General features: G+C 46.9%; 1 protein-coding gene across 1 annotated transcript in view; it reads right to left on the bottom strand.

Annotated features, from left to right (window-relative positions):
- Positions 1-26,447, bottom strand: part of SPAG5 (sperm associated antigen 5) — a 137,204-nt gene that overhangs the window by 54,499 nt on the left and 56,258 nt on the right. Inside the window, exons 8-15 of the mRNA XM_073565525.1 lie at positions 26,142-26,276; positions 25,812-25,931; positions 20,024-20,116; positions 17,473-17,607; positions 17,313-17,364; positions 7,418-7,565; positions 7,065-7,118; positions 2,976-3,090 (exon numbers count right to left, since the gene is read on the bottom strand). Of these exons, the coding sequence (XP_073421626.1) occupies positions 2,976-3,090; positions 7,065-7,118; positions 7,418-7,565; positions 17,313-17,364; positions 17,473-17,607; positions 20,024-20,116; positions 25,812-25,931; positions 26,142-26,276 (852 nt within the window). The remainder of the gene's footprint in view (positions 1-2,975; positions 3,091-7,064; positions 7,119-7,417; positions 7,566-17,312; positions 17,365-17,472; positions 17,608-20,023; positions 20,117-25,811; positions 25,932-26,141; positions 26,277-26,447) is intronic.

Below are 26,447 nucleotides of genomic sequence, written 5' to 3'. Positions count from 1 at the left end.
AAAATCGTCTTGGAGGATCCCCGACAAATTCTATTTTGTACCCGGATGACACTAATTCCGCCACCCATGCGTCGTGTGCCACTTCGACCCAGACGTGGCGGAACCTGAGCAGACGTCCGCCTACTCTGCTGTCTTCGGGTATCTGTTGCCCCGAGTCATTTTGCTGAGGGCCTCTGGGACCTGGCCCCCCTTGACCTGGGCGGTCGGCCCCGCGTCCTACCCAGCGGGTTGGTTCTATACGTGACCTGACGCTCCTTGTCCTGGTTGTAGCGAATTGGGGCGGAAGAACTGGCCGCTGTTGCCCATCCGGGGGTGCGAAATGCTCGAAAGCGCGCCTGAGGCTGACGAAAAGGCAGTCTAATCTTCTGCTGTGGGAGAAAGCTGCTCTTTCCCCCTGTGGCATCCGAAATGAGTTTGTCTAATTTCTCACCAAATAGTCGGTTACCCTGATACGGCAGGGAAGTTAACGATTTCTTAGAAATTGAATCAGCCTGCCATAGCCTTAGCCACAAGGCTCTCCTAATGGCGATAGCATTTGCCGCCGCTAGTGCCGCGCAATTAGCCGCATCCAAGGATGCATTAATTAGTCACCCGCCATCGCGATCTGATTTGCTATCTCAGACACCTCTGTCGGCAAGTCTCTATCTTGTAGGACTTTATTCAAAGAATCTGACCATGACATCATGGCTTTGGCTACCCATGTTGCCGCAAATGAAGGAGAGAGAGCTGCTCCTGATGCCTCATACACCGAGCAGGCTAAACCTTCTATGAGCCGATCCGTGGAGTCCTTAATGGAAGAACCACTAGGTACTGACAACAGGGATCTTGAGGCCAGGTGTGACACTGGGGGATCCACAATCGGCGATTCCGCCCATCTCTTACAGAGCTCTGGTGCAAACGGGTATCTCGTTTCTAGCGTCTTTTGTCCTGAAAAGCGCTTGTCTGGACGTTCCCTGTGCCGCTGCACTATGTCCTCGAACTCTGGATGAGTGCTAAACACTCTATGTGGTCGCCTGGCCTTTTTGAAGGATATCTTATGCCCTGCGGTTAGGGACACATCCTCCTCAATACCTAGAGTCTGACTGACAGCTTCAATGAGACTGTCTACCGTCTCCCGACACCCCGGGGTATCCAGGTCCAAGGATTCCTCCACGTCATCACCTGAACTCTGCTCGCTCCCAGAAAATGGTGACGGTGAGCGAGACACCGCACTCACGGATGCCGAAGCACCGGAGGGGCCCGGAGACGCCATATGGGTTTTCTCCCTATGCGTCTGCTTAGAGAGTGTGCGGCCCCTGCAGGCCGGAGGCTCTTGTGAGGTGGATGAACCCTCCCAATCAGGCGAGCCGTTGTCTCTACCCCTATCCGGGGCCTGAAGGGTCTCAATCACCTTCGTAGTGAAACCATGGACCGAGAAAGCGATAACGCCCATTCCGGGGGATTCAGACCCCTGGGCTCCGTTGAGGAGGAGGGCTCCTGGGCACATTCGGAACTACAGGCTTCACATAGCTTAACAGTCTGCGCTAGTGGGAACATAACCCCACAGGAAACGCATGCGGTATAAAAGGAACGTGTGCTTTTTTCCTTTCCCAGACATACTGCAGAAAATAGGCCAATTTTCTCTTTTTTTTTTTCCCCCCTTATGAAGGGACAATGAGGAGGAGGAGGAGGGTGTGGCTCCGGGACGGGGTCGCACTTACCCGGCTCCTGCGTGTCTCTCCCGCGCTCCTGCGTCTGCCTGCTCCTTCCTCTGGGTAGGCTGCGAGTGCTCACCTGCTCGCGGCCTACCCTGCTCTGAAGCCGGGGCCTCAATTTTATCCAGCGTCCGCCCCGGTCATGGGGGGCGGCGCCGGATATGATGTCTTGCCGGGGGGCGGGACTTCCACCCGCGGCCTGGGCCGAAGCCGCGGGCTAAATTTAGTCACTGCGTGCCCGTGGCACTGGCGGCCCTGCTATCCCGGCGATCCCGCCGGCACTCTCCTCACCCCGCTGGGGGGTCCGCGGCCCTCCACGTGCAGGTATAGGAGGGAGGAAGGGAGAGGAATGGAGCCTGCTGGATCACCTCCATTCGGGGGTGCGAGCCCTATCCCCCCGAACCTGCCACCTCTGGCCGTACCGCACTGGAGCCTCTCGCTGCCCCAGAGCCCTCCCCAGTCATCCATACCTGCCCTCAGCCGAGGCCATGAGGTAATCCGTTTTTGGACGGTGTAGGCACCCTAGCTCCGTCTGCCCTGTTGGGGCAAGGAGAGGGACCGTCCGCCGCCATGCAGCACCGCCGTCGTGCGTTGGTGGAGCAGTGGGGGCCGCACAGACTAGTCTTGTGCCTCTGTGCAAGCCCATGGTTTCAATACCTAGGGGTGGACAGGGCTAAGTCTGGCATAGTGTCCCACGTCGCGGGAAAGGAAACGTGGAGGGACACTCGCACGTGGTCGCCAGTTGTTGGTTTGGGGAAATCGGATCCTTTCAATAGGATGCGTTGCCCCTGTCTCAGCCTCTCAAAAATAAAAATAGATGTCTGGGGAAAAGTCCCAGAGATGTCCCTCGGTGCGGGAAAGGATACGTGGAGGCGATACTCGCGCGTGCTCGCCCGTTGATGGTTTGGGGAGATCGGACCCTTTCAATAGGATCCATCACCCCTGTCTCCTCTTCATAGCGAGAAAAAACAAAAAATAGTCTGGAGAGATCCAGACTGCGTGTGCCTCCATCAGACACTTAGCAAAAAACTGGTTTCCGCCCGCTATCGGGGTGAGGGTGTATGCGGCGGAGGAGGAGCTAACTTGTTTTTTGTATACTTAGTGTCGGCCTCCAGACGGCAGTAGCATACACCCACAGTCTCTGTGTCCCCCAATGAGACGAAGGAGAAATGCTGGGCACTGGGTAGATTGCCTATACATGAGAAATGTATTGACAGTGTTCAGTTTGAGGGTGGAGGGTCACTTAAAAAATAAGGCATATTGTAATGAGCAGTCAGTTACCTCAAGACTCTCTGTGTAATATGCGACTTGGGAAGCATGTTCTTTTGCAAGTATCTCCAGCTGTTTCTGAAGGGCCCGATTCTGGTTTACAGCATCGGACAAATCATCTTCAAGCCTGGTTCAGCACAAGGAATAGTGTTAGTGTATTAATGAGATTAGCAATATTACAAAAAGCCACAAGATTTATCAGGGATAAAGTTATAAACCACAAATGACAAACTATTTTTTTTTTACTATCTAGAGGAGTCGTAAACTAGAATGATATTGATGAGCTATTCGTATGCTATCCATACCAGATCATTAGAGGTCCAACAACACCTGGCACCCCTATCGCTCAGCTGTAACTAGCGCCAGACATATGTAAACAGTGTATGGAGCAGAATGGCACAACTGTCGACACCAATTATTGCTGCTCATGTACTGCAGATCAGCTCTTAATAGTACATTACTTTGCAATTGGGCCCACCTGCTAATGACTTAATAGCTCATCAGTCAGGAAAGGGTTGATAAAGAGTAAAATCTAACATTTATAATTGTAAGATTCTTTTATTTGGGTTTTCATTTGTGTCTAAAACATTTTTACTTAACTTATTGTACTTATCAAGATCAGCTAGTTGCTATGTGTGATGTGTATTCAGCTCTGAATATTGTGGTTTTTGTACATTATTGGGATTAGTGACTTCTATGCTATGTAAATAGGGCTATTCTTCTGCGTACGATCACAGGTTTTCCGGTTTGTATGATATGGTAATATTCTAACGGGCCTGTTAGCACCATTTATCTAGTTATTGTTGGGGAGAATGTTTTAGCAATAAGTTACTTTTTGTAAGGGTTATTTGATTATTTTTTGAGAGTTATTTGCCCAACTGTATAGGTTTATTTGAAACTCACCTGTATGGTATGATATCTATAAGATGAAGACAAGATTGCTACATTCTCTAATGCAGGCAATACCAATAACTAGAAGACTTATCCCCAATAGGGGGTGGTGTAGGGGGCATTTAGTGCCAACTTTCAACCACAGTATATGATGGCTACATTTATTTTTAGCTTTCCACTAACACAGCCAAAGGTAGAAAAAAAAAAAGTTTCAGAGAGTCTGAAGACAATAGGCCCCAATTCATCAAAGCAATTGTGACAGAATTGTAAAATAAATTCCTGTGAAAAGTTGCTAAATTTTTATTCAACTTGAAATTGCACAAAAGTTTGCAACTTGGAATTTTCATGTATGTTTCTCCCATTCTTGCCAAAATGAGCATAGCTGCAGCAGGATGGGGGCACAGCAAGGGCATGATGCCACAGCTTGTCTAATTCATGATAAGCCGTTTGCCTTTCTTCTCTTATCCTGGAACTCTTAAGGCCCTTTCACACAGCGAGATCGCTGATTTTGTGATGCATCAGCGATCTTGCTAGCGATCTCGCTGTGTGTGACACGCATCAGCGACCGCCCCCCCCCCGCCGGGTATCGCTGATCGTGCACGAATGTCCTGGGCCATTTTTTGATCGTTAGTTTCTGGCTGGCCAGTGCGCATCGCTGCGTGTGGCAGTGGCAACGATCATCGAGCTCTCAGCGCTGTAAACAGACGCTGGGAGCTGGTATCTAAGGTAAATATCGGGTAACTAAGTGCGCGCCGTCACTTAGTTACCCGCTATGTACCTTAGATACCTGCGTGCTCGCACTGGGAGCTGGTAACCAAGGTACACAGCGGGTAACTAAGTGACGCGCGTGCTTAGTTACCCGCTGTGTACCTTAGATACCAGCTCCCAGCGCCAGCACGCAGGTATCCAAGGTACACAGCGGGTAACTAAGCAACGCGCTCGCTGGTCCTGATCGCTGGTGAGTCTGCCTGTTTGACAGGTCACCAGCGATCATGTAGTGAGGCACCAGCGATCCTGACAAGGTCGTATCGTCGTCGGGATCGCTGGTGCATCGTTTAGTGTGACGGGGTCTTTACTTCCCACAATCATCAATAAGTACCAAGACAAAAGTCCCGGCTTCTACAGCACAAATCGGGGACACAGCACTGTGGTTATCAGCTAATAATCTTCATAACACCCTTCTGGGCCTAATTTCATATCCTATTCCAGAGAAGACTACCCCCTCAAGGCAGCCTCATATTTTACTAATTACTTTGTTAATATTAATCGACAAACATTTGCCAACATTTGGTCAGCTGGGCTTCCATGGCACTAAGTCTCCCACCCAGGAGCCTACAATGCCACTCTTATGAACCAAGCTCCCCCAAATCTATCAGATATGTGACTCAAGCCACCTTGAGCAACCCTGCCCATGCTCCTCACAAACATTCTCATCCTCTTTAATCTCCCCAGATCATTTCTGGGACAAAGCCACAGCAGATAACATGGCATCTCCCCCTGCTCAGTCCAATTCACTGGATGACGCGTATAACTCAGATCTGAGTCCAAGCATGTTTCTAAGCTGGCTTTGGCAGGACCCCATTAGGCCAGTAAGGGGTACCCTCAAGATCAAAGAGAAATCTGGTGGCAGACACTCCATGGTCACCTCCCTTTTCATCACAACCTAGTTTCATCAGGTTTTCTGTTGCACCCCACATTAACTTAGCTGAATTTAACAGTGTAGCTGCCCAGTTTCTGAGATACATGGGTCTGTATGACATGCTTTTCCAGACTGTGCTGAAGGCTTGTCAGATGCAAAGTGCCAAGGTTTATTACTGTACCTAAAGGTTCTACTTTAACTGGTGAGAACATTAGGGCTTCCATCTCACGGTATTCTCTCTTCCTAGCATACTTTCCATTCTTTAGTCTGGATGCAGTCTTTAGCCTCAATTCCTTTAAAAGACAGGTTGATTCCCTTTCCATACTCTTAGCGTACCATAACTTTTCACAAACAGGTTAAGATTTTCCTGCAGGGGTTTACTCATTGCGCTCCTCCTTGCAAGCACACGGTGGAGCCTTGGGACCTCCATCTTGTTCTGTTGGCAGAAGTCTTCCTTTGAGGTTCTCCACAGGGATCCTTTTGTGGCTGGTGGCATTTCTGGTGGCCATAACCTCCATTCGCAGTGTATCTGATCTTGCTGTCCTTACCTGAAGGACTTCCTTGTTTTCCACCAGGACTAAGTGGTCTTGGGCTCTGAAAACCCTTTCTTTCAAAGATGGCTTCTGTTTTCCACATCAATGAGATCATCATCCTTCCGTTTGCCAATTCATACCTAGGAGCGTTCGTTCCACCATCTGGATCAGGTCAGGGCCAGCCATTCAGTTACAGAAGCCTTCCAGCGTTGATCCCTGATTCGTCACTCAAGGGCCCGTCAGCTACCACGGCAACCATTGCCAAATGTATTCTGTCGGCTACTGTGGAAGACTACAAGGCCAAGGACTAATCTCCGCTTTTTCATAATCACTGATTATTCCAGAAAGGCGGACAGACATGAGGCCTCTGTTTCTCAAATCTGGAAGGCTGTCATCTGGGCCTCTGTCCACACTTGTCAAATTCTGCATGATCCACTCTATTGCTTCTGCCAGTGCCAGCTTGGGATGTAGGATATTGCAGGCTGGTCTAGTAGGCAATACGCATGGCCAGCTGTTGTTGTTCCCATCCATTGTGTCTGCTCTGTAATATCCTAAAGGTCCTGTGTCTCCCAATGCCATTAACAAGAACAATATATTTTTTTTTCTCACTGTAAAATCCCTTGCTAGTTGAATAAATTGAAGGAGAGAGCTCCCACCCTGTCCTGTAATCTTGTCAGGGGTCAGTTCACTTGCCTGTGGCCTACTTGTCTTTTTTCATAGTTCACATATTGTTAGTTACTGCTTTGTTATGGAATTTTTACTATTTTTGGGGGGTTTTCCTCCTACTCTTAGCACAAAACTGAGCTGTCTAGTGTCTTAGAACAGGGTATAGCACACCAAACAGATCCAACACACTTAGTATCTACCTCCTAGTGGCTTGATGTATACTCAAAAACAAAAATCTAATTGTTCAACATGACTATTACACAGTACTCGTCTCATAAAGCTAAACCACTTTACCCATAATAAATTATATTCTAAAAGTTTCTCTGATTACAATACAGAACACCAATATAATAAATATTACATAAGATATACCTGGGCACAACCCATCCAGAGAGGTGTTTGACGTGATCTTGATTTTCCCGTCCACTTAAATAAAAATTGAGAAAATTAATTAGAAGTAAATAGAATGTTTACACATAAAACACTTCAGAAAAAGTATGTGTTTAGGTTTTGTTTTTATGTATTGGGTCCTAAACAATAGAAATAAAACCGGGTGTTCCAGTGTTTAGACCACCAACAATTGTCTGCAATTTGTGATGCAAACACGGCAGCCCGTGCTTAATTCCCCCAGAGAAATTGAGCATTGCGATATTCCCAATAAAATCCCAACAAAGTCACTGTACCATCCTCAGCACACAACAGCAATATTACTGGGCGGCTCATACCGAGCAGTCGCCTCATTCAGCTCTTTTTTAAGCAGTTTCATAGAGGACTCCTTTGCAGAGAGCAGATCTTCCAGTTCAGACTTTTCCTCTTTCACTTGCTCAGTTTCAGATTCCAGTGTACACAAGCGATCCATCAGCAACTCTAGTTCTGAAAAACATAAAAAACAAAAAGGACAGGAAATTTGAAAAAATTGTAGAAATAAAAAAAAAGCGATAGTTCACAAAGAACTGTAATAAGGTTGCATTCACACACAGTAGCTGAAAAGCACAGAAGTCGTGCGCTGATGTGGTCTTTTCATTGCTCCCCTGCACATTAATTTAGAGTGTTTGGCCACTTTCTCTTGTTAGATCAGCAAACGTCACAAACTGACCGACATTTGTGTCCATACAACAGCAGCTGGTGGAGAAGTATTTGACCAGACCTGTCCATCAACCTCCTCCAATTGGAAAACACCTTAAAGGGGTTGTCCGGGCTTTTCACATAATCTCAGTACATATCTGGGCTGCAGAATTATGACAATAAGTAATTTACTTTCGGTCAATAGTTTGCATGGTTTTATAGATATTCTAAATAGAACGTCCAAGGAGGGGGGGGTGTTATGGCATTGAAATAACTAGTCGTAACCTCCTACTCTACTCCAAACATGCCCTCTATAGCAACAACCCCACCCTCCATAGCTACAGGCCCTCCCCATCCACATGAAGCAGCCCTCATCACACAGTAACAAATCCTCCCCCTCTAGCAGCCTCACTGCAGAGAGCAGAACCACCCAGCTGCTCCTCCCCCAGACACACACTGAACAGTGAACTATGGAAAGTGAAACTAGTGAGGAGGGAAAATCATCCTGTATTCTGGGCCACTCTATGATTACAATACATAACTCATTATCAGTAACTCCTTCCCTCACTGTCCCAGGCTGCTGGCAGCAGTGAGAACAGACTGTGTGATGGCCAGTGATGGGGGTCTGCAGCTTCTAATCTGCACAGGGGATGGCAGTCACTGATGTAATCTGTTCTGTGACAAAGCCTCTGCTGTGTGAATGAAACAGCTTTGTGTCACTGATGTAATCTGTTCTGTGATAAAGCCTCTGCTGTGTGAGACAGCTCTGTGTCACTGATGTCTTCACACAGCAGCATATTTGGTGCAGTGTATGTGTGAGCACTGTGTCTCTAAGGACACAAATACTGATGGGAGCAGCCTGTCCCAGAATACAGGACGATTCTTCATGTGGACGGGGAGGGCCTGTAGCTATGGAGGGTGGGGTTGTTGCTATAGAGGGCATGTTTGGAGTAGAGTAGGAGGTTACAACCAGTTCTCATTTCAATGCCATAACACCCCCCCCCCCCTCGGACGTTCTGTTCAGAATATCTAGAAAACCATGCAAACTAGTGACAGAAAGTAAATTATTGTCATAATTCTGCAGTCCAGATATGTACTGAGATTATGTGAAAAGCCCGGACAACCCCTTTAAGGGCTCACTCACACGAGCATATACATCGGACGAGTGCTAACCAATGTTTTATCAGATAGCACTCAGATCAATATTATTGATGTCTGATTTTTTTTCACACACAGAATGAGCATGCTATAATTTCTCTTTTATATTGAAAGTCACTCACCCATTAAAGTCTATGGGTGTGTGGAAAACATCAGACTGCACTCAGATGACATCCGAATTCAGCAAGATTTCAGCCGCCTCACAGAATGGAAAAGATGGAAAAATGTTGTTCTCCGTTTTCTCCTCAGTGTGCTCTGATTTCTTCATCCGACTGATTCGGATTCCACTATGCCGATACTTGGATCAAACTCTGATCAGAGCTCTGATCACTGGAAGAATCGACCCTATTCTCTCGGATGAGAGACTCTACAGCTGAGTTCACACGTAGCGTTTTTTCTTCGCGTTTTCGCGGCAGTTTTAAACGCGCGATTTTGCCGCGAAAACGCGAAAAATAAGCATCCCATACATTCCTATGAGATTCTGCAATGCTGTGCTAATGCTGCGGTTTCTTCCGCGGCGGAATCACTTCGCGGTAAAAAACGCAGCATGCTCATTAATTTAGCGGAATCGCTGCGATCCCGCACCCATAGGAATGCATTGTTCTGCTTACTTTCCGCATGTGGCTGTGCACACCATGCGAAAAGTAAGCAGAACATTTGCGGATGGTACCCACGGTCCAGAGAAGAGTAGACTGTCCTCCGGGCTCTGGGTACCATATCCCTGTAAAAAATAGAATTTAAAATAAAAAAAGGAGATTTTTGTGTACTCACCGTAAAATCTCTTTCTCTTAGCCTCTAATTGGGGGACACAGAACCATAGAACCATGGGTGTTATGCTGCTGTCCACTAGGAGGCGACACTATGCATAATCGGAAAAAGATTAACTATGGCTCCTCCTCTGCAGTATACACCCCTGGACGGCGTTAGCCTTCTCCAGTTTTGTGCAAAAGCATTAGGAATATAACAGAAAACATTTGATTTTACGGTGAGTACAAAAAAATCTCCTTTACTCTGTCGCCTCATTGGGGGACACAGAACCATGGGACGTCCCAAAGCAGTCCCTGGGTGGGAAGCAATGGACGAATATTGTGCAGACAGGACCCTAAACTTGGGGCACCACCGCCTGCAGAACCCGTCTACCCAGGCTCGCGTCCGCTGAGTACTGGGTATGAACTCTGTAGTGTTTGGTAAACGTGTGCAGGCTAGTCCAAGTGGCCGCCTTACACACTTGTCGAGCTGAAGCTTGGTGCCGAATGGCCCAGGGGGCCCCTACCGCCCGTCTAGAATGTGCCGTAATACCGACCGGAAGGGGAGAATTTTTAAGGCGGTAAGCCTCTTGCATGGTGGATTTGATCCACCTGGCGAGGGTAGTCTTGGAAGCCGGCAGACCCTGGCGGACGCCTTCTGGAAGAAGGAAAGGGAATCAGACTTCTGGAAGGCCGCAGTCCTAGACAGGTATATACGCAATGCTCTGATGAGGTCAAGCGTATGCAGAGCCTTCTCCACTCTATGAACCGGAACCGGGCAAAGGGATGGCAGTGAAATGTCCTCATTGAGGTGGAAGTTGGACACAACCTTCGGAAGGAAGGATGGGACCGTACAAAGAACTACCTTGTCCTGGTGAAAAACCAGGAAGGGCCGTCTACAGGAGAGTGCCGACAGTTCAGACACCCTGCGTAGCGAGGTGACTGCCACCAGAAAGACCACCTTTGGGATAGAAGGCGAAGTGGGACTTCCCTAAGGGGTTCCAAGGGAGGTCCCTGCAATGCTGTCAGGACCAGGTTGAGGGTCCCACGATTCTAGTGGCCGTCTGTAGGGGGGGAACCAAATCGGGAAACCCCCTGAAGAAAAGTCCTTACTTGCGACTTGTTAGCAATGCGTCTTTGAAAAAGAAGCGCTGACACCTGGCTCTTAAGCGAGCCCAGGGACAGTCTGGCCCCCAGACCAGATTGGAGAAAACCAAGCACTTTGGGGAGAGAATAAGGGAGTGGGATCTGGTCGCGAGATTCGCACCAGGTAAAGAATGCTCTCCAGGTACAGTAATAAATCTTGGCAGAGGCTGGCTTCCGTGCCCTGATCATGGTTCCAATGACGTCCGGTGAGAGCCCTGCCTGGGTTAGAACCCAGGTCTCAAGGGCCACGCCGTCAAATTGAGAGCGCCTGAATTCTGGTGGAAGAATGGGCCTTGTGACAGAAGATCGGGACAGTCGGGGAGACGCCAGGGGGCATCTGCTGTAAGTTGTAAGATGTCGGCGTACCATGTACGTCTGGGCCAGTCTGGCGCGATTAGGATGGTTGGAACTCCTTCTTGTTTGATCTTCCTCACCACTCTGGATATTAGGGGGAGAGGTGGAAAAATGTACAGAAGCTGGTACTGGGTCCAGTCCTGAACCAGGGCATCCGCTCCGAGCGACCGCGGATCGAGTGTTATGGCCATGAAGTTGGAGACCTTGGCATTGAAATGGGATGCTATTAGGTCCACGTCCGGGGTCCCCCAGCGATGGCAGATCTGGCGAAAAATTTCGGGATGGAGAGACAACTCTCCCGAGTCCATTCCTTGTCTGCTGAAGAAGTCGGCTTCCCAGATGTCCACACCCGGAATGTGGACCGCAGAGAGTACCGACCCCGTGTCTTCCGCCCAGTGGAGGATGTGTGTCACTTCTCTCATCGCCTGGGTACTGCGTGTCCCGCCTTGGTGGTTCACATATGCCACAGCCGTGGCATTGTCCGACTGTACTCTGATATGAGGGGCTGCCAGTAAGTGACGAAAGGCTCTCAACGCCAGGAGGATGGCACGAATTTCCAGGATGTTGATGGGCATGTTCGCCTCCAGTGGTGAGCACTTGCCCTGTGATGTAAGTGCACCGCACCCCAACCCGTCAGAGGTCAGGACCTTCCATTGACCTGTGAGAAAGGATTTCCCCTTCGCGGGTGAGGTTGGCTTGAGCCACCAGAGCAGGGACCTCCTGGTTGACGATGTTAGCTGGAACTCCCTGTCGAGGGAAAAAGGGATTCCTGTCCCAGGACTTGAGAATGGCTAGTTGAAGAGGCCTGAGGTGAAACTGGGTAAATGGGACCGCTTCCATTGCTGCCGCCATCCTGCCGAGGACTCTCATGGCAAACCGGAGAGATCGGGGGGTGGGGCTGTGAAGGAGGATGCGGACTCCTAGACCGAGAGCCAGTGCCTTGTCCTTGGGAAGGAGCACCAGACCCCTGGAGGTGTCGAACAGCATCCCCAGGAAGGACAGAGACTGACTCGGAGTAGTCGATGACTTTTGTAGGTTGACTAACCAGCCCAGGCGACTCAGAGTGTCGACTGTGATTGAGACGCTGAGCTCGCAGTCCTTGAAGGTGGAAGCCTTGATGAGGAGATCGTCCAGGTATGGAACGACTATGCATCTGGAGTGTAGAACGTCCATGGTGGCCATGATCTTGGTAAACGTTCTGGGAGCTGTGGCGAGTCCGAACGGGAGAGCCACGAACTGGTAGTGGTCCTGGTTGATTGCGAACCTGAGAAATCTCTGATGGGCGGGAGCAATTGGTATATGCAGGTATGTGTCTTGTATGTCTATGGAGGTGAGATATTCTCCCTGCTCCATGGACGCAATGATGGACCGAAGGGACTCCATGCGAAAAATGACAAACTCGTACATATTTTGTTGAGTTGTTTTAGGTCCAATATGGGCCGTACGCTGCCTCCTTTCTTGGGGACTACGAATAGATTGGAATAGAACCCTCGGAAACGCTCGGCCGCGGGAACCGGTACTATGACTCCTGCTTGAAGAAGGGAGGAAACCGCTTGGTGGAAGGCACGAGCCTTGGCTGGCGGTTTTGGGGTAGCAGAGAGGAAGAACCGGTTCGGTGGGTTGGAAGTGAACTCTATCTTGTATCCGGAAGACACTATTTCCCTGACCCACCTGTCTTCTGTAATAGGCAGCCAGACTTGCTGAAAGAGCAAAAGTCGTCCGCCTACGGGTGGGGTGTCTTCCGGAGTTCGTGAGTCATGAGGAGGAGAAAGGCTGAGGTTTTCCTCCTTTGGGCTTTGACTGGCCTGCTTTTGGCTGCCAGGTCTTGTCCGGCCTTAGTGTCGACCGTGAGTTGTCCCTGCGTGGGGAACGGTTACGATTTTGTGCTGGGCGCGAGACGGACCAGCCCGAAGAATTCCCAAAGGATCGGAATCGTGTTTGGTTACGCTTTTTGTAAGTGCGTTTAGGTTTTAGTTGAGGGAGAGAGGTACTCTTACCCCCAGGTGGCGTTGGATATCGTGTCCAACTTTTCACCGAAAAGCCGCCCTCTGAGGTACGGGAGGTGCGTGAGGGACTTCTTTGAGGCCGCAACCGCTTTCCATTCCCGCAGCCAGAGGATACGCCGAATCGTAATGGCGTTTGATGCTATCCCCGCTACACCCCTTGCTGAATCCAGAGCTGCATGAAGCATGTAATCTGCTACAACTGCTATTTGAACCGCTTGGTCCGACAGCTCAGGGGTTGGTGCTTGGAAGCCATCTTGCAATTTTTTGGCCCAAGCCAGAATGGCCTTGGCAGCCCAAACTGAAGCGAACGCAGGAGCCAGGGAGGCCCCTGCAGCCTCAAAAATTGAACGAGCCATGCGTTCTACCTGCCGGTCTGCTGCGTCCCTGAGGGTTGAGCTATCTGGCAGTGACAGGAGGGCTGTGCTGCTAGTCTAGAGACTGGGGGTCCACTTCGGGTGGATCTGTCCATTCCTTGGTGTCCTTCTGCGGGAAGGGGTACCTTGGCTCCAAATATTTGGGATTGGAGAATTTCTTCTCAGGCTGTGAGAACTGCATGTTAAGGATCGCCTTAAATTCTGGGTGATTAGAGAAGACCTTAGGCGGTTTTAGAACACCTTCAAATGAAATCTTGTAATCTAGAGCCTCCGGGGGCGGATCAGAAATATCCAGCACCCGATGGATGGAAGAGATTACGTCTTAAACTAGCGCTGTATTGCTAGGGGGAATTGGGATCAGGGACCCCTCCGTTTCGTTGTCTGAGGCAGAGTCACAAATGCCTTACGAATCTTGTGTATCACTGAGGCGGATTTCTTCTGTGGTCGGGGATCGCTGTGGAGATCTGCATTGTCTGTCTCTGGTAGGGGACAGTCTAGGTAACCTGGAACTACGGTGTCTCTCCCTAGAGGGGGATGACCGTATGCTATGGGATGACGCAGATGAAGGCGACCTGTGGGTCCGCTTACGTCTGGATGTGGCCGGGACATCATGTACCTGAGTCGAGCTCTAACTTTGCTGGGTAATGTTCATAGCCGAGGCATGACCCGGCAGAGCCTGAAGCAACGTGGAGGTTAGGTTATCTATAGACTGCGTCATAGATTGCGACATCTGAGTAGCCCATTCCGGCGTGGTAGCAGACACCGAAGCATTGGTAGGGGCTTCTCGGGGTTCTGACCCAGTGATACAGTTCTGGCAGTGCGGGTACGTGCTGCGACTGGGGAGAGTGGTTTTGCAGGCTGTGCAGAATGCATAAAAGTTGTCCTGCCTGGTTCTCTTGAACCTTGAGCCCGGCATAGTGCACAGAGTGCAGAAGGGCTGGCTATGCAGAGGACCCTACAGGGGTGGCTATGCAGAGGAACCTATAGGGGAGCCTTATAGGGAATATGGATTCACAGCCGAGTAAAAAACTCAGCTGTGATCTCACCCCACCAGTGTGCCCCTAGGTCCAGCGCCGAAGATCCGCAGTCCTGTGCCCCCCGGAGACTGGCTGGCCTGGTCCTGCTGACGTCCTGCAGCAGAAATGGCCGCCGAGAAGAGGAAGGGGAAGAAGGGGGCGGAGAGCTGAAAAAGCGCAGCAGAGCTGTGTGAAAAAAAGGTGCCCTTTCTGTCTCGATCCGCCCCCTCTATGACACTGTAGAGTGTCATATTTGTCATCCGGAGGGCGGGCTGGGGGGGCGGAGAGGAGGCGGCGGCTTCAGCTAAGCCGAAGTCGCGGCCTAAATTAGATGCCTGATGCCCAGAAAGGCTCCAGGACGGCGCGAAAGTCCGGGAGGGAGTCGGATCTGAACCGGACTCCCCCGGATCTAAAGGCAGGATAGCGGTGGGGCTATAAGTGGAAGGGGGGCCCTGTGACGGGTCCCTCTGAAGCACGATAGAGCTGGTGCTGCAGCAGAGACAGGGGCGCAGGGAGCCCTGTGTCTCTATTGTACCATGCCTGCCTGCACTCCCCCCCGGCCCCAACAGGAGCCCGCAGCTGGGCTGGGGTCCCTGGATGCAGCCGCAGTGTGCTGGCGTATGCTGCTGGGAGCTGCAGAGTGCTGCCTGTACAGACCCTACCTGAGGCGTCTCAACCTAATGCCCCCAGCGGGGGATTAGGGAGGGTGCTGCTGTCACCATCAGGGGGCTTTATCCTCGCCTCAACCTCAACCCGGAAACCAAAAGGTATTGGGGAAGGAGGGGGGGGGGGGTCTAGACTTCGAACCAGCACCCGAAGGACTGGGGAAGGAGCGACATGGGGAATAGCCATCTCGACTTCAACTGGGCACCCCGTAATAGGGGACAGAGGAAGGAGCCATGCCGGGAGTCTCACAGGAGACCCACTTTTGTTCATCTGTAATCCCGTCGGAAAAAAACGGAGTGAAAAAAAAAAATAATTTTTAGGTGTGCCTCCTATGCGACACTAAGCAAAAACTGGAGAAGGCTAACGCCGTCCAGGGGTGTATACTGCAGAGGAGGAGCCATAGTTAATCTTTTTCAGATTATGCATAGAGTCGCCTCCTAGTGGACAGCAGCATAACACCCATGGTTCTATGGTTCTGTGTCCCCCAATGAGGTGACAGAGTAATATTGTTATTCTTAGGCCTCTTTCAGACATCCGGTGTCAGGGGTCCGGTGGCGTGCGGCGAAAAGGAGCTGCAGCACCGGGGGTCGAGAAAGCCAGCCGGAGAGAGATCGGGAGGCGAGAGAGCAGCCAGAGAGACAGCGGGGGACGAGAGAGCAGGGGACGAGAGCGCAGCCAGAGAGACAGCGGGGGACGAGAGAGCAGCCAGAGAGACAGCGGGGGACGAGAGAGCCAGCCAAAGAAAGGTATGAAGCGTATGGAGAGGGAGAGAGAGAGGGAAAGAGAGAAGGGGAGGGGGAGAGAGAGACAGATGCGCGCCGTGCACTTGTGGGGTTAAAACTCAGTGCCCGGGCATGCGCTGTTGAAAAAGCCAGTCCGGCGCTGCAAAAAAACGTTGCAGCCAACGTTTTTTGCAGACGCCGGACGGCGCATGTTTGCCGTATCCGGCAAAACCCGGAGGCGCCGCATGTCCATCCGGCACGATGCGACAATTATTACATTCTATGTTCACAATTTTCGCCGCATCGTGCCAGATTTTAATAAATGGATGTGTGAAAGTAGCCTTACCTTCCGGCGTCCCGCGCAGCCTTCCTGCCTCTCCACGCTCCCGGTCCCAGTAATCCTTTGCGAGAATAACCGCGATGGCGTCCGTTCTCATGGGATCGCGACGTCTCGCGGTCATTCGCGATGTCGGAGCGCAATGTCATCGCGAATGACGACGAGACGTCGCAATCCCGCGAGAACGGACGCCATCGCGGTCATTCTCGCAAAGGTTTACTGGGACCGGGAGCGTGGAGAGAGGCAGGAAGGCTGCGCGGGAAGCCGGAAGGCAAGAATAACAATATTTTTTATTTTTTACATCCTATCTTTTACTACTGATGCTGCATAGGCAGCCTCAATAGTAAAAAGTTGGTCACACTTGTCAAACACTATGTTTGACGAGTGTGACCAACCTGTCAATCAGTTCTCCAAGTGATGTTCCAGATCGCTTGGAAAACGCTAGCATTCTGCAAGCCAATTACGCTTGCAAAACGCTAGTTTTTCCGCGGGAAAATCGCAGAAATTTAAAATACGATTTTGCTGCTGAATGGAATCCGGAATTCTCGCGGTAATTTCCGCGAGAGTTCAGCTACCTGTGAACGTTAATGTGAAAGACGATTTTCAATAGGAGGAAGCTGATGGACTGAACACGTGCTCTTCCACTAGTCATCACATGGACAGGAGTGATTTCGTGAAGAAATCTCTGCACTATCTATAAAGTGACTGATTAATTTTGCTGATTTAAAGCATTTTCCCATGCAAAACCACAGGACCATGAAGATCAGTCCTGCAATCTTGCTGGTGAAACATCAGTTTCCCAAAAAGGTTAAGTGATTGTGCAGGAGAGTAGTGAAAAGACAGCAGCGCACAGGGTTGCTGAGGTTTTCATCTGCAGCTGTTGAGAGCAGCCTAGCGTTTTAATAAATTTTTTGCAATCATGTAATAATTTTCTTTGAAAAGTTTATCTGCAATTTTGACAGCTGTAACAAAGATTAAGTGTGTGCGGCCTCCCCAATCAAAAAAATAAAGGTAAATCACTAACACAAACCTGAGCCCAGCCGTGAATTCTCCAGTTTCAGCTGATCATTCTCTGCCGTTACCTAGCAGGATTAATAATGTGCATGTAAGGAGTGTGTCTTTACAACGGTATCCAAATATGTATAATATATGAATACACAAACGCATTTATTCTGCTGTCAATAATTCACCTTTTCATTTTCTTGAACTGCCAAGTCCCTTTCCATCTTGGCTTCTTCATACTCTCCGAGCGCCGACTGGGTCTTCTCCTTCATAACTTCAAACAGATGCCAGTGCTGAGACATCAACGCCCTCGCCTGAGAGCACTACCACCAGGGAACAGGGATGAGGGAGAAGGAAAATACAAACCAGATTGTAGGAAATATGTATTACAAATCCAGAATGAAAAAGATCATAAACAAAAGGCCTTGTATCCTAAAACATACTGCAATTTAAGCTCTTAAACAATACTCCTACATGGCACTGGATAAACAGGGCCTGATTCAAAGATTTTTCATCAGAATTCTGCTGTAAAAGCTTTGAAAAAATGCAAAATCTAGGCGCAACTATGAGTCATGCCTAGATTTTGCAACTTTGGTGTTTTCTCGCCATTTTGGTAGAGCTGTGGAGGGACTGATGCTTGGCGCCACAGCTCATCTATTCGATGACGAGCTGTGGTATTCTCAAAGCCAGGTATAGTGCATGGAAGCGCACACCACTCGACAGACGCTCCAGATTCATGAAGATGATACCTGTCAGTATTACTCTGACAGAAGCCTCTTAGATCATGCTCCTGGCATGGTCTAACAGGCTTGACATAGCGTTTTTGGGGTTAAACAGCCAGGGCGGTGCAGTCACCACTCCTGGCAGTGAAGGCCAGGTCTCGGCTGTCACATAAGCTGAGCTCCCAGCAGCAATCACAGGTCCTGTGCTGTGCGCACGATCGCCTTGATGTACCCAAACCTCAAAGGTCAGGAACTCCTAGCCGACCAGGAGTATGGTTATGTCAAAGGTCATGAAAAGGTTAATTAGCATTCCTTGAAAAAATACAAAAAAAAACAAAGTCATCAGAACAAATGTGTCTTGCATGTACAACCTCCCCATGTGGAATAGCCCTAATCATGTGTTCTGGGTGGCATCTAGATAACTGCAAAACAGTGTTGCTAGAGATGTCCTTCCTTTATAGAGGTGTGTGAACCTTGTCATTGATATAATTCCCAGACAGAAAAATAATCTAAAAAGAAATTTTAACATTTGGATAGTGAGGTATAAAACGTACATTGAGGTTGTGGTTACCGAGATAGGTGACAAATTTTGGAACGTCAGACTCCTGCCCGGACCAAACAATCAACACGTCGTTCACATATTGACAGTACCACTCCAGGTCATTGGGAAACAGTTTATTCATAATAAAAAATCTCTTTCCCCACCAGGCCATAAATACGATCGGAAGTGATGGTGAGAATTTCCACCCTCCTTAAATTTGTAGGAAAATAATCTGAATCAAACATGAAATAACAATGCCCAAGTAAATAATGTACACTAATAAGCATAAACTGTTTGAGTAGGAACTATAACAATCCAAATGTTATACTACAGTAATGGCAAGATGGTAGGAAATAGTACAGATTAATCACATCACAAGTAAGAAATGTTGGAAATGCCAACTTTTGCTCCACCAGCTATTTCTGCAACCCCCATCGTATGATAGAGAATGGACACATCTGTGCTTCATAAACAGTGGAAGCCACACATATGTGTCGCCCTTGGATTTGACTACACTTAAGAAAGCCATAATATACCAAGCTCATTATTACTGCTGCCCTAGTGACTACAAGTGAGGAGAATTGATGAGTTGCCAGGCAGACTAGCAGGGCTGTGTAGTTGAGTGCCAGGCAGACTAGCAGGGTTATGGAGTTGGATGACTAGCAGGGCTGTGGAGTCTGTAAGCCAAACTTCAGACTTCTCAATTTCCCTGACTGCAAGTCCATAGCACTGACTCACTACTGAACATGTACAGATTCATCTCAACTAAAAGCCCAGATCCTTAGATCAGGAACAGAACAAACATTTATAGGACATTTCATAACTTTCCCAAATTCTTATGGGAAAATATTCAGCACATCCTGCATTGTACTACTGAACCCAATTTATTACCATATATATTTTAGGAGTCGGTCCATTTTATACAGACTCCACCAAATTAGACACGGACTCCACAGCCCTGCAGACTAAGGCCTGGATCACACTTCCGTTTTTTAAAATCCGTCCAAATCCGTCGTTTTCCGTTAAAAAACGGATCCGCCATTTTTTTGGAGGATCCGTTTTTTGGTCCCATAGACTTCCATTAGCGGTTACCGCGGATCCGTCAAAAAAACGAATCCGTTTGCGGTAAAACGGAAACGGATCCGTTTTTTCACAAAAATTTCGCAAAAATCGGATGGCGGATGCCAAAAAACGGATGTGTGAAACAGGCCTAAGTAGTCATAATTGGCGAGTTCAGCTTACCAAAGAAAAAATTGCATTCATGCCTGAAGTTCCATAATGACAAATACATATTGACTCTTGTGTGGGTTCTCTAAATTGTAACTGCTTCAGACCTGAATGATGGACATGAAGCAATACTAGCTCTAATCATCCTCTGGGTTTGGAATATGTAATTTATATAATGCTGATCCTATATAAAGTAGTCCAATCTGATGAAGTGACATTTTTTAAATAATCCAAATGTTATCTCATTACCTGCCTCTGCAACTGGGTTCGGTCCTCTTCCATTTCATAACAAACGAACTGAGCCCTCTTTACAAACTCTGCCAATTCTTCATTGTAGGAACGCTTTAGAGGAAAAGCAAAGATTTTAGGCGGCATCCATAAACAGTACGACCGATGGAGAGGCAGCGTGCACGCTCAACCACGGATCCACAAAAACCCCTCCCCAAGGATTCATATAGTGGAGGAGGAACAGGGGAGACAGGGCTCCTGTATTAGCGATTGGTGGGGTGTAGTTTGATCAAACACTGTGGACAGAGATGATAGGTCTTTATTGCAGAATAACACCTTAAGTCTGGGGTCACATACAGTGGAGACAATAAGTATTTTTTAAACTGTCAATTTTTCAAGGTTTCCCACCTACAAAGAATGGAGAGGTCTGTAGTTTTTGTCGTAGTATTATCAGAAATGGAACAAATTGTATATAAAATCCTATGGCAAGCACAAATTAAGATAAGATCCTATACAAAAAATTGTGCATAAAAGACAGTAAAAATATTATAGTATATTAAATCAAAATTTTATTAAGTATACAAGATAATAAAACAAAATAAAACTAGCTGAAGGAAATGGAGCATGTTTTAAATAATATTATGTCATACATTTCATACAGAAAAGTAATCAAGTAAAAATGCCCAAAAAATGTAAATGATTTACTGCAAAGCACTACGGTAGCATAAATATCATAAACATCCTTAATGAGGATGTACGCTCTCAAATGGGCCAAGGAGAATCATTGGATGTCATTTATCTCGACTTCTCTAAAGCATTTGACACTGTCCCACATAAAAGATTGGTAAGTAAGATGAGAAAGCTTGGGCTAGGGGAAAATGTGTGTAGATGGGTAGGTAGCTGGCTTAGTGATAGAAAACAGAGTGGTTATTAATGGCGCATACTCAGATTGGGCCAGGGTTACTAGTGGGGTACCACAGGGTTCTGTATTGGGCCCCCTACTATTTAATATATTTATTAATGATCTAGTGGATGGCTTACACAGTAAAATATCAGTATTTGCAGATGATACAAAACTATGTAAGGTAGTTAACACAAAGAAGGACAGTTTGCAACTACAGACAGATTTGAGTAAATTGGAGAATTGGGCTGAAAAATGGCAAATGAGGTTTAACACAGATAAGTGTAAGGTTATGCACATGGGAAGGAGAAACAGATGCTACAATTACTTACTAAATGGGAAACTGCTGGACAAATCAGACTTGGAAAAAGACGTCGGCATCTTCATCAATAAGAAGCTAAATTGGAGTGCCCAGTGTCAGGCAGCTGCCACCAAAGCAAATAGGGTCATGGGAACAGTGTAAATGCACCCCCCAAAAGAAATTCTTGAAATGCTGGTTTTTGTTCATTCTCGTCCAAAAAATCGGAATAAAAAGCGATCAAACAATGTCACGTGCCTGAAAATGGTACCAATAAAAACGTCAACTCGTCCCGCAAAAAATAAGACCTCACATGACTCGGTGGGTCAAAATATGGAAAAATTATAGCTCTCAAAATGTGGTTTTGCAAAAACTATTTTTACAATAAAAAGCGTCTTTTAGCGTATGACAGCTGCCAAACATAAAAACCCGCTAAAAATAGTAAATCAACCCCCCCCCCCGTTATCACCCCCTTAGTTAGGGAAAAATAATAAAATTAAAAAAATGTATTTATTTCCATTAGGCTAGGGTTAGGGCTAGGGTTGTGTTGGAGTTAGGGATGGAGTTAGAATTGGGGGGTTTCCACTGTTTGGGCACATCGGGTGTTCTCCAAACGCAACATGGCGTCTGATCTCAATTCCAGCCAATTCTGCATTGAAAAGTCAAACGGTGCTCCTTCCCTTCCAAGCTCTGCCATGCGCCCAAACAGTGGTTTACCCCTACATATGGGGTATCAGCGTACTTAGGACAAATTGTACAATAACTTTTGGGGTCCAATTTCTCCGGTTACCCTTAGGAAAATAAAAAATTGGGGGCAAAAATATCATTTTTGGGGAAAAAAATATGATTTTTTTATTTTCATGCCCGGGTGTTATAAACTTCTGTGAAGCACTGGGGGGTTCAAAGTGCTCACCACACATCTAGATAAGTTCCTTAGGGGGTCTAGTTTCCAAAATGGGGTCACTTGTGGGGGGTTTCCACTATTTAGGTACATCAGGGGCTCTCCAAAGGCAACATGACACCCGCAGACCATTCCATCAAAGTCTGCATTGCAAAACGTCACTACTTCCCTTCCGACCCCCGACGTGTGCCCATACAGTAGTTTTCACCCACATATGGTGTGTCAGCATACTCAGGACAAATTGGACAACAACTATTGCGGTCCAATTTCTCCTTTTACCATTGGGAAAATAAAAAAATTGGGGTCTAAAAGATCATGTTTGTGGAAAAAAATATGATTTTTTTTTATTTTCACGCCCGGGCATTATAAACTTCTGTGAAGCACTTGGGGTTCAAAGTGCTCACCACACATCTAGATAAGTTCCTTGAGGGGTCTAGTTTCCAAAATGGTGTCATTTGTGGGAGGTTTCCACTGTTTAGGCACATCAGGGGCTTTCCAAACGCGGCATGGTGTCCAATCCCAATTAAAGCCAAAAAAGTCAAATGGCGCTGCTTCCCTTCCGAGCTCTGCCATGCGCCCAAATAGTGGTTTACCCCAACATATGGGGTATCAGCGTACTCAGGACAAATTGCACAATAACTTTTGGGGTCCTGTTACCCTTGAAAAAATAAAAATTGGGGGTGAAAAGATCATTTTTGTGGAAAAAATATGATTTTTTTTAATTGTACGGCTGTACGTTATAAACTTCTGTGAATCCCTTGTGGGATCAAAGTTCTCACCACATAGCTAGATAAGTTCCTTGGGGGGTCTAGTTTCCAAAATGGGGTTACTTGTGGGGCGTTTCCACTGTTTAGGTACATCAGGGGCTCTCCAAATGGCGTCCGATCTGAATTCCAGCCAATTTTGCATTGAAAAAGTCAAACGGCGCTCCTTCCCTTCTGAGTTCTGCCATGCGCCGAAACAGTGGTCCCCCCCACATATCAGGAATCAGAGTACTCAGGAGAAATTGCACAATAACTTTTGCAGTCCAATTTCTCCTGTTACCCTTGGTAAAATAAAAAAAAAATTGGACCTGAAGTAATTTTTTTGTGAAAAAAAGTTAAATGTTCATTTTTTTTTTTAACATTCAAAAAATTCCTGTGAAGCACCTGAAGGGTTAATAAACTTCTTGAATATGGTTTTGAGCACCTTGAGCGGTGCAGTTTTTAGAATGGTGTCACTTTTGGGTATTTTCTATCATATAGACCCTTCAAAGTGACTTCAAATGTGATGTAGTCCGTAAAAATAAAATGGTGTTTCAAAAATGAGAAATCGCTGGTCAACTTTTAACCCTTATAACTTCCTAACAAAAAAAATTTTAGTTCCAAAATTGTGCTGATGCAAAGTAAACATATGTGAAATGTTATTTATTTTTTTTGTGTGCCATATCTCTGTGATTTAAGGGCATAAAAATTCAATGTTGGAAAAATGCGAAATTTTCAAAATTTTCGCCAAATTTCCATTTTTTTCACAAATAAACTCAAGTTATCTGAATGAAATTTTACCACTAACATGAAGTACAATATGTCATGAGAAAACTGTCAGAATCACCGGGATCCATGGAAGCGTTTCAGAGTTATTACCTCATAAAGGGACAGTGGTCAGAATTGTAAAAATTGGCCCGGTCATGAACGTGCACACCACCCTTGGGGGCTAAGGGGTTAATTGAGACATCAGTAAGTTAAATGTTTTTGAATATCCATATTGAATCAGGAGTCCCTTATAATGCTCTATACAGTTCAAGATGGCCCCATAAGATGCTCCATACAAAATACACCCCATATAATGCTCCATAAAGGTTAATAATGGCCCCATAAGATGCTCCATAGAATATGCTGCCCCGTAAGATGCTCCACAGAATAGGACCCCATATGCTGCTGCAAATAAAAAAAAAATGACATACTCACCTCTCCATCGCTGCTGGCTCAGGACCTGGCACCTGAGATATTCACCTGTCTACGTTCCCATGCTGCTCACCGCTGTCTGCCACGTCATCTCTCAGTGACGTTCAGGCAGCAGAGGGCGCGGCGCGCACTAGCAACATCACCGCGCCCTCTGACCTGAACATCACAGACAGAGGACGCGACAGACAGTGGTGAGCAGCGTGGGAACAGGGACAGGTGAATATCGCTATACTTACCCCTCCTGGCGCGGTCTCTGCAGCCCTCTTCTCCCAGTCTCCGGCTCCTGCTTTCAGCAGTCACTTGATACCGCTCATTAAAGACATGAATATGCGCATATTCATGTCTGTAATGAGCGGTGCCACGTGACCGCTAAAGGCAGGCGCTGGAGACCGTGGAACAACCATGGGGGGTGCAGAGACCGCACCAGGAGGGAGTAAGTATGATCTCTGACACCCCCCACCCCCTGCCGACCCCCGGTATATGACTCGCGTATAAGCAGAGGGGGACTTTCAGCCCAAAAAAATGGGCTGAAAATCTCGGCTTATACGCGAGTATATAGGGTATCTAATAACTAATATGTAAAAACAAACTAAGGTGCATAAAAACTAAAAAAAACTTATTGTCTTATATGCACACTTTTTTGTATAGGATCTTAATCTTTATCGTAGGTGCACTTCAACTGTGAGAGACAGAATCTAAAAATAAAAAAACAGAAAATCACATTGTATGATTTTTACATAATTATACTGCATTTTATTGCATGAAATAAGTATTTGATCACCTCTCAGCCAGCAAGAATTCTGGCTCTCACAGACCTGTTAGTTTTTCTTTAAGAAGCCCTCCTACTCTGCACTCATTACCTGTATTGACAGCCCTAAAGGGTAACTGCGCCTTCAAGTACCTTACTTTATGGACTATAAGTACACACCCCAAATTTTGAGGAGGAAAACATTTTTTGAATGTGTCAAATGGGGGACTGTTATCATCCGAACTTAGCTTAATGGGTGGGACGGTGTTGAAGACATTCATCAACTCAATGCCGACTTTTATTCCCCATTGAATTGCATTGGGGTCGGGTTTCGGACGAAACTCCGACTTTTTTTTTTTTTTGCCCTAGTCGGACCAGTTTCATCCGACTCAAATTTTGTTTCATGAAACCCGATCCGACCAAAGTCGCTCAACTCTAGTAATAACACTATTTCTGACCACTGTGTAACTTATGTCCGATATTTTTAACACTTTTCTTCTCTGCATGCGCTATCAGTATTTTGCAATCTACTGGGAGATGGGGCAGGAGAAGAGCTGCAGTGATCTCTCACAAAGGCACAGAAAGGGGAATGCCTGGCTCTTTGTTCACTTTTAAGCTCACAGAAATAACTACAGTAACATGGAGAACATTATACAGCAGAGCTCAGCTGTGTTCATCTGAATCAACCTCTGATGTGAGGTAAAACACTTGTTAGAGAGTTCTGCATGATGTTTTTCTGATTGCTGCTCACTCCCCTCTCCACAGAGGATATTGGGATGAGTCACAGGACACCTGCAGCCCGTATCCTCTAAGCAAGACAGGTTTGAGCTGCTTTTTCACAGTGGATGGTGACTTCAAGAGGAGGGGGAAGGAAACAAGTGTCTGATAAGAGGGAAAGGAAGCAGATTTCTCTGATCAGGTACATTACAAAATGTCTAATAATTACTTGAATTATTGATTTATGCAAACTTCATTGAAAATACAGTACTATTTTAAACAGTATACATTTTGAAATCACCTGCTGCTCATAAGCCTCTTTTACAGACTCTGAAAGCTGTTCTTCATATTCTAAATCCCCACGAAGCTGTGTAATGACTGCTGAAGAGTGGATCTCAAGATCCTGAAGACATTGGTTTGCCTGAGAACATCAACACATGGAAAGATATTGCAGTCAAATGACATTTAGCTTGGTAGGTGTCATATACTTACAAGGAAAAGCCAAATGAAAGAAAACATTGACATGTTGGGCTCTGAAGTCCACTAGTGTGTGCTATATACACCCAGACATGCTATCCCATACGAAGGTATTCCATTTTTTATATTGGCGAGTAGGGACAGGTTTAAATACCGCGTCTTTAGCCTGTATAGCTTCTTCCATGAGGGTTTTCATTTCATCCCAATGAAGTAGATTGCCCTTTAGCTTCTCGCTTATCTTCTGCAAGATGCTCATGTGATCTGCTAAAAGCTTGCGGCTATGGCTCAACTAGGATATAAACAGGACAATAAGATGAGTACTGCTACTTGTTTATCTTCTGCATCACAATATTACCCACCATTACGTATAAAATATAAAAACTTGTTTTGTGAATTCCTTGTAAAATTCCTTTGCTTTGGAAGATATTGGTATATTATAAGGGGTGGGAGGACTTTTCAT

Source organism: Dendrobates tinctorius, unplaced genomic scaffold, assembly GCF_039654945.1.
Source record: "Dendrobates tinctorius isolate UK_male_01 unplaced genomic scaffold, ASM3965494v1 ptg000016l, whole genome shotgun sequence".
Classification (NCBI taxonomy): Eukaryota; Metazoa; Chordata; class Amphibia; order Anura; family Dendrobatidae; genus Dendrobates; species Dendrobates tinctorius.
Note: the sequence above shows the minus strand (reverse complement) of the source record. Positions and strands in the feature narration are given on the sequence as shown.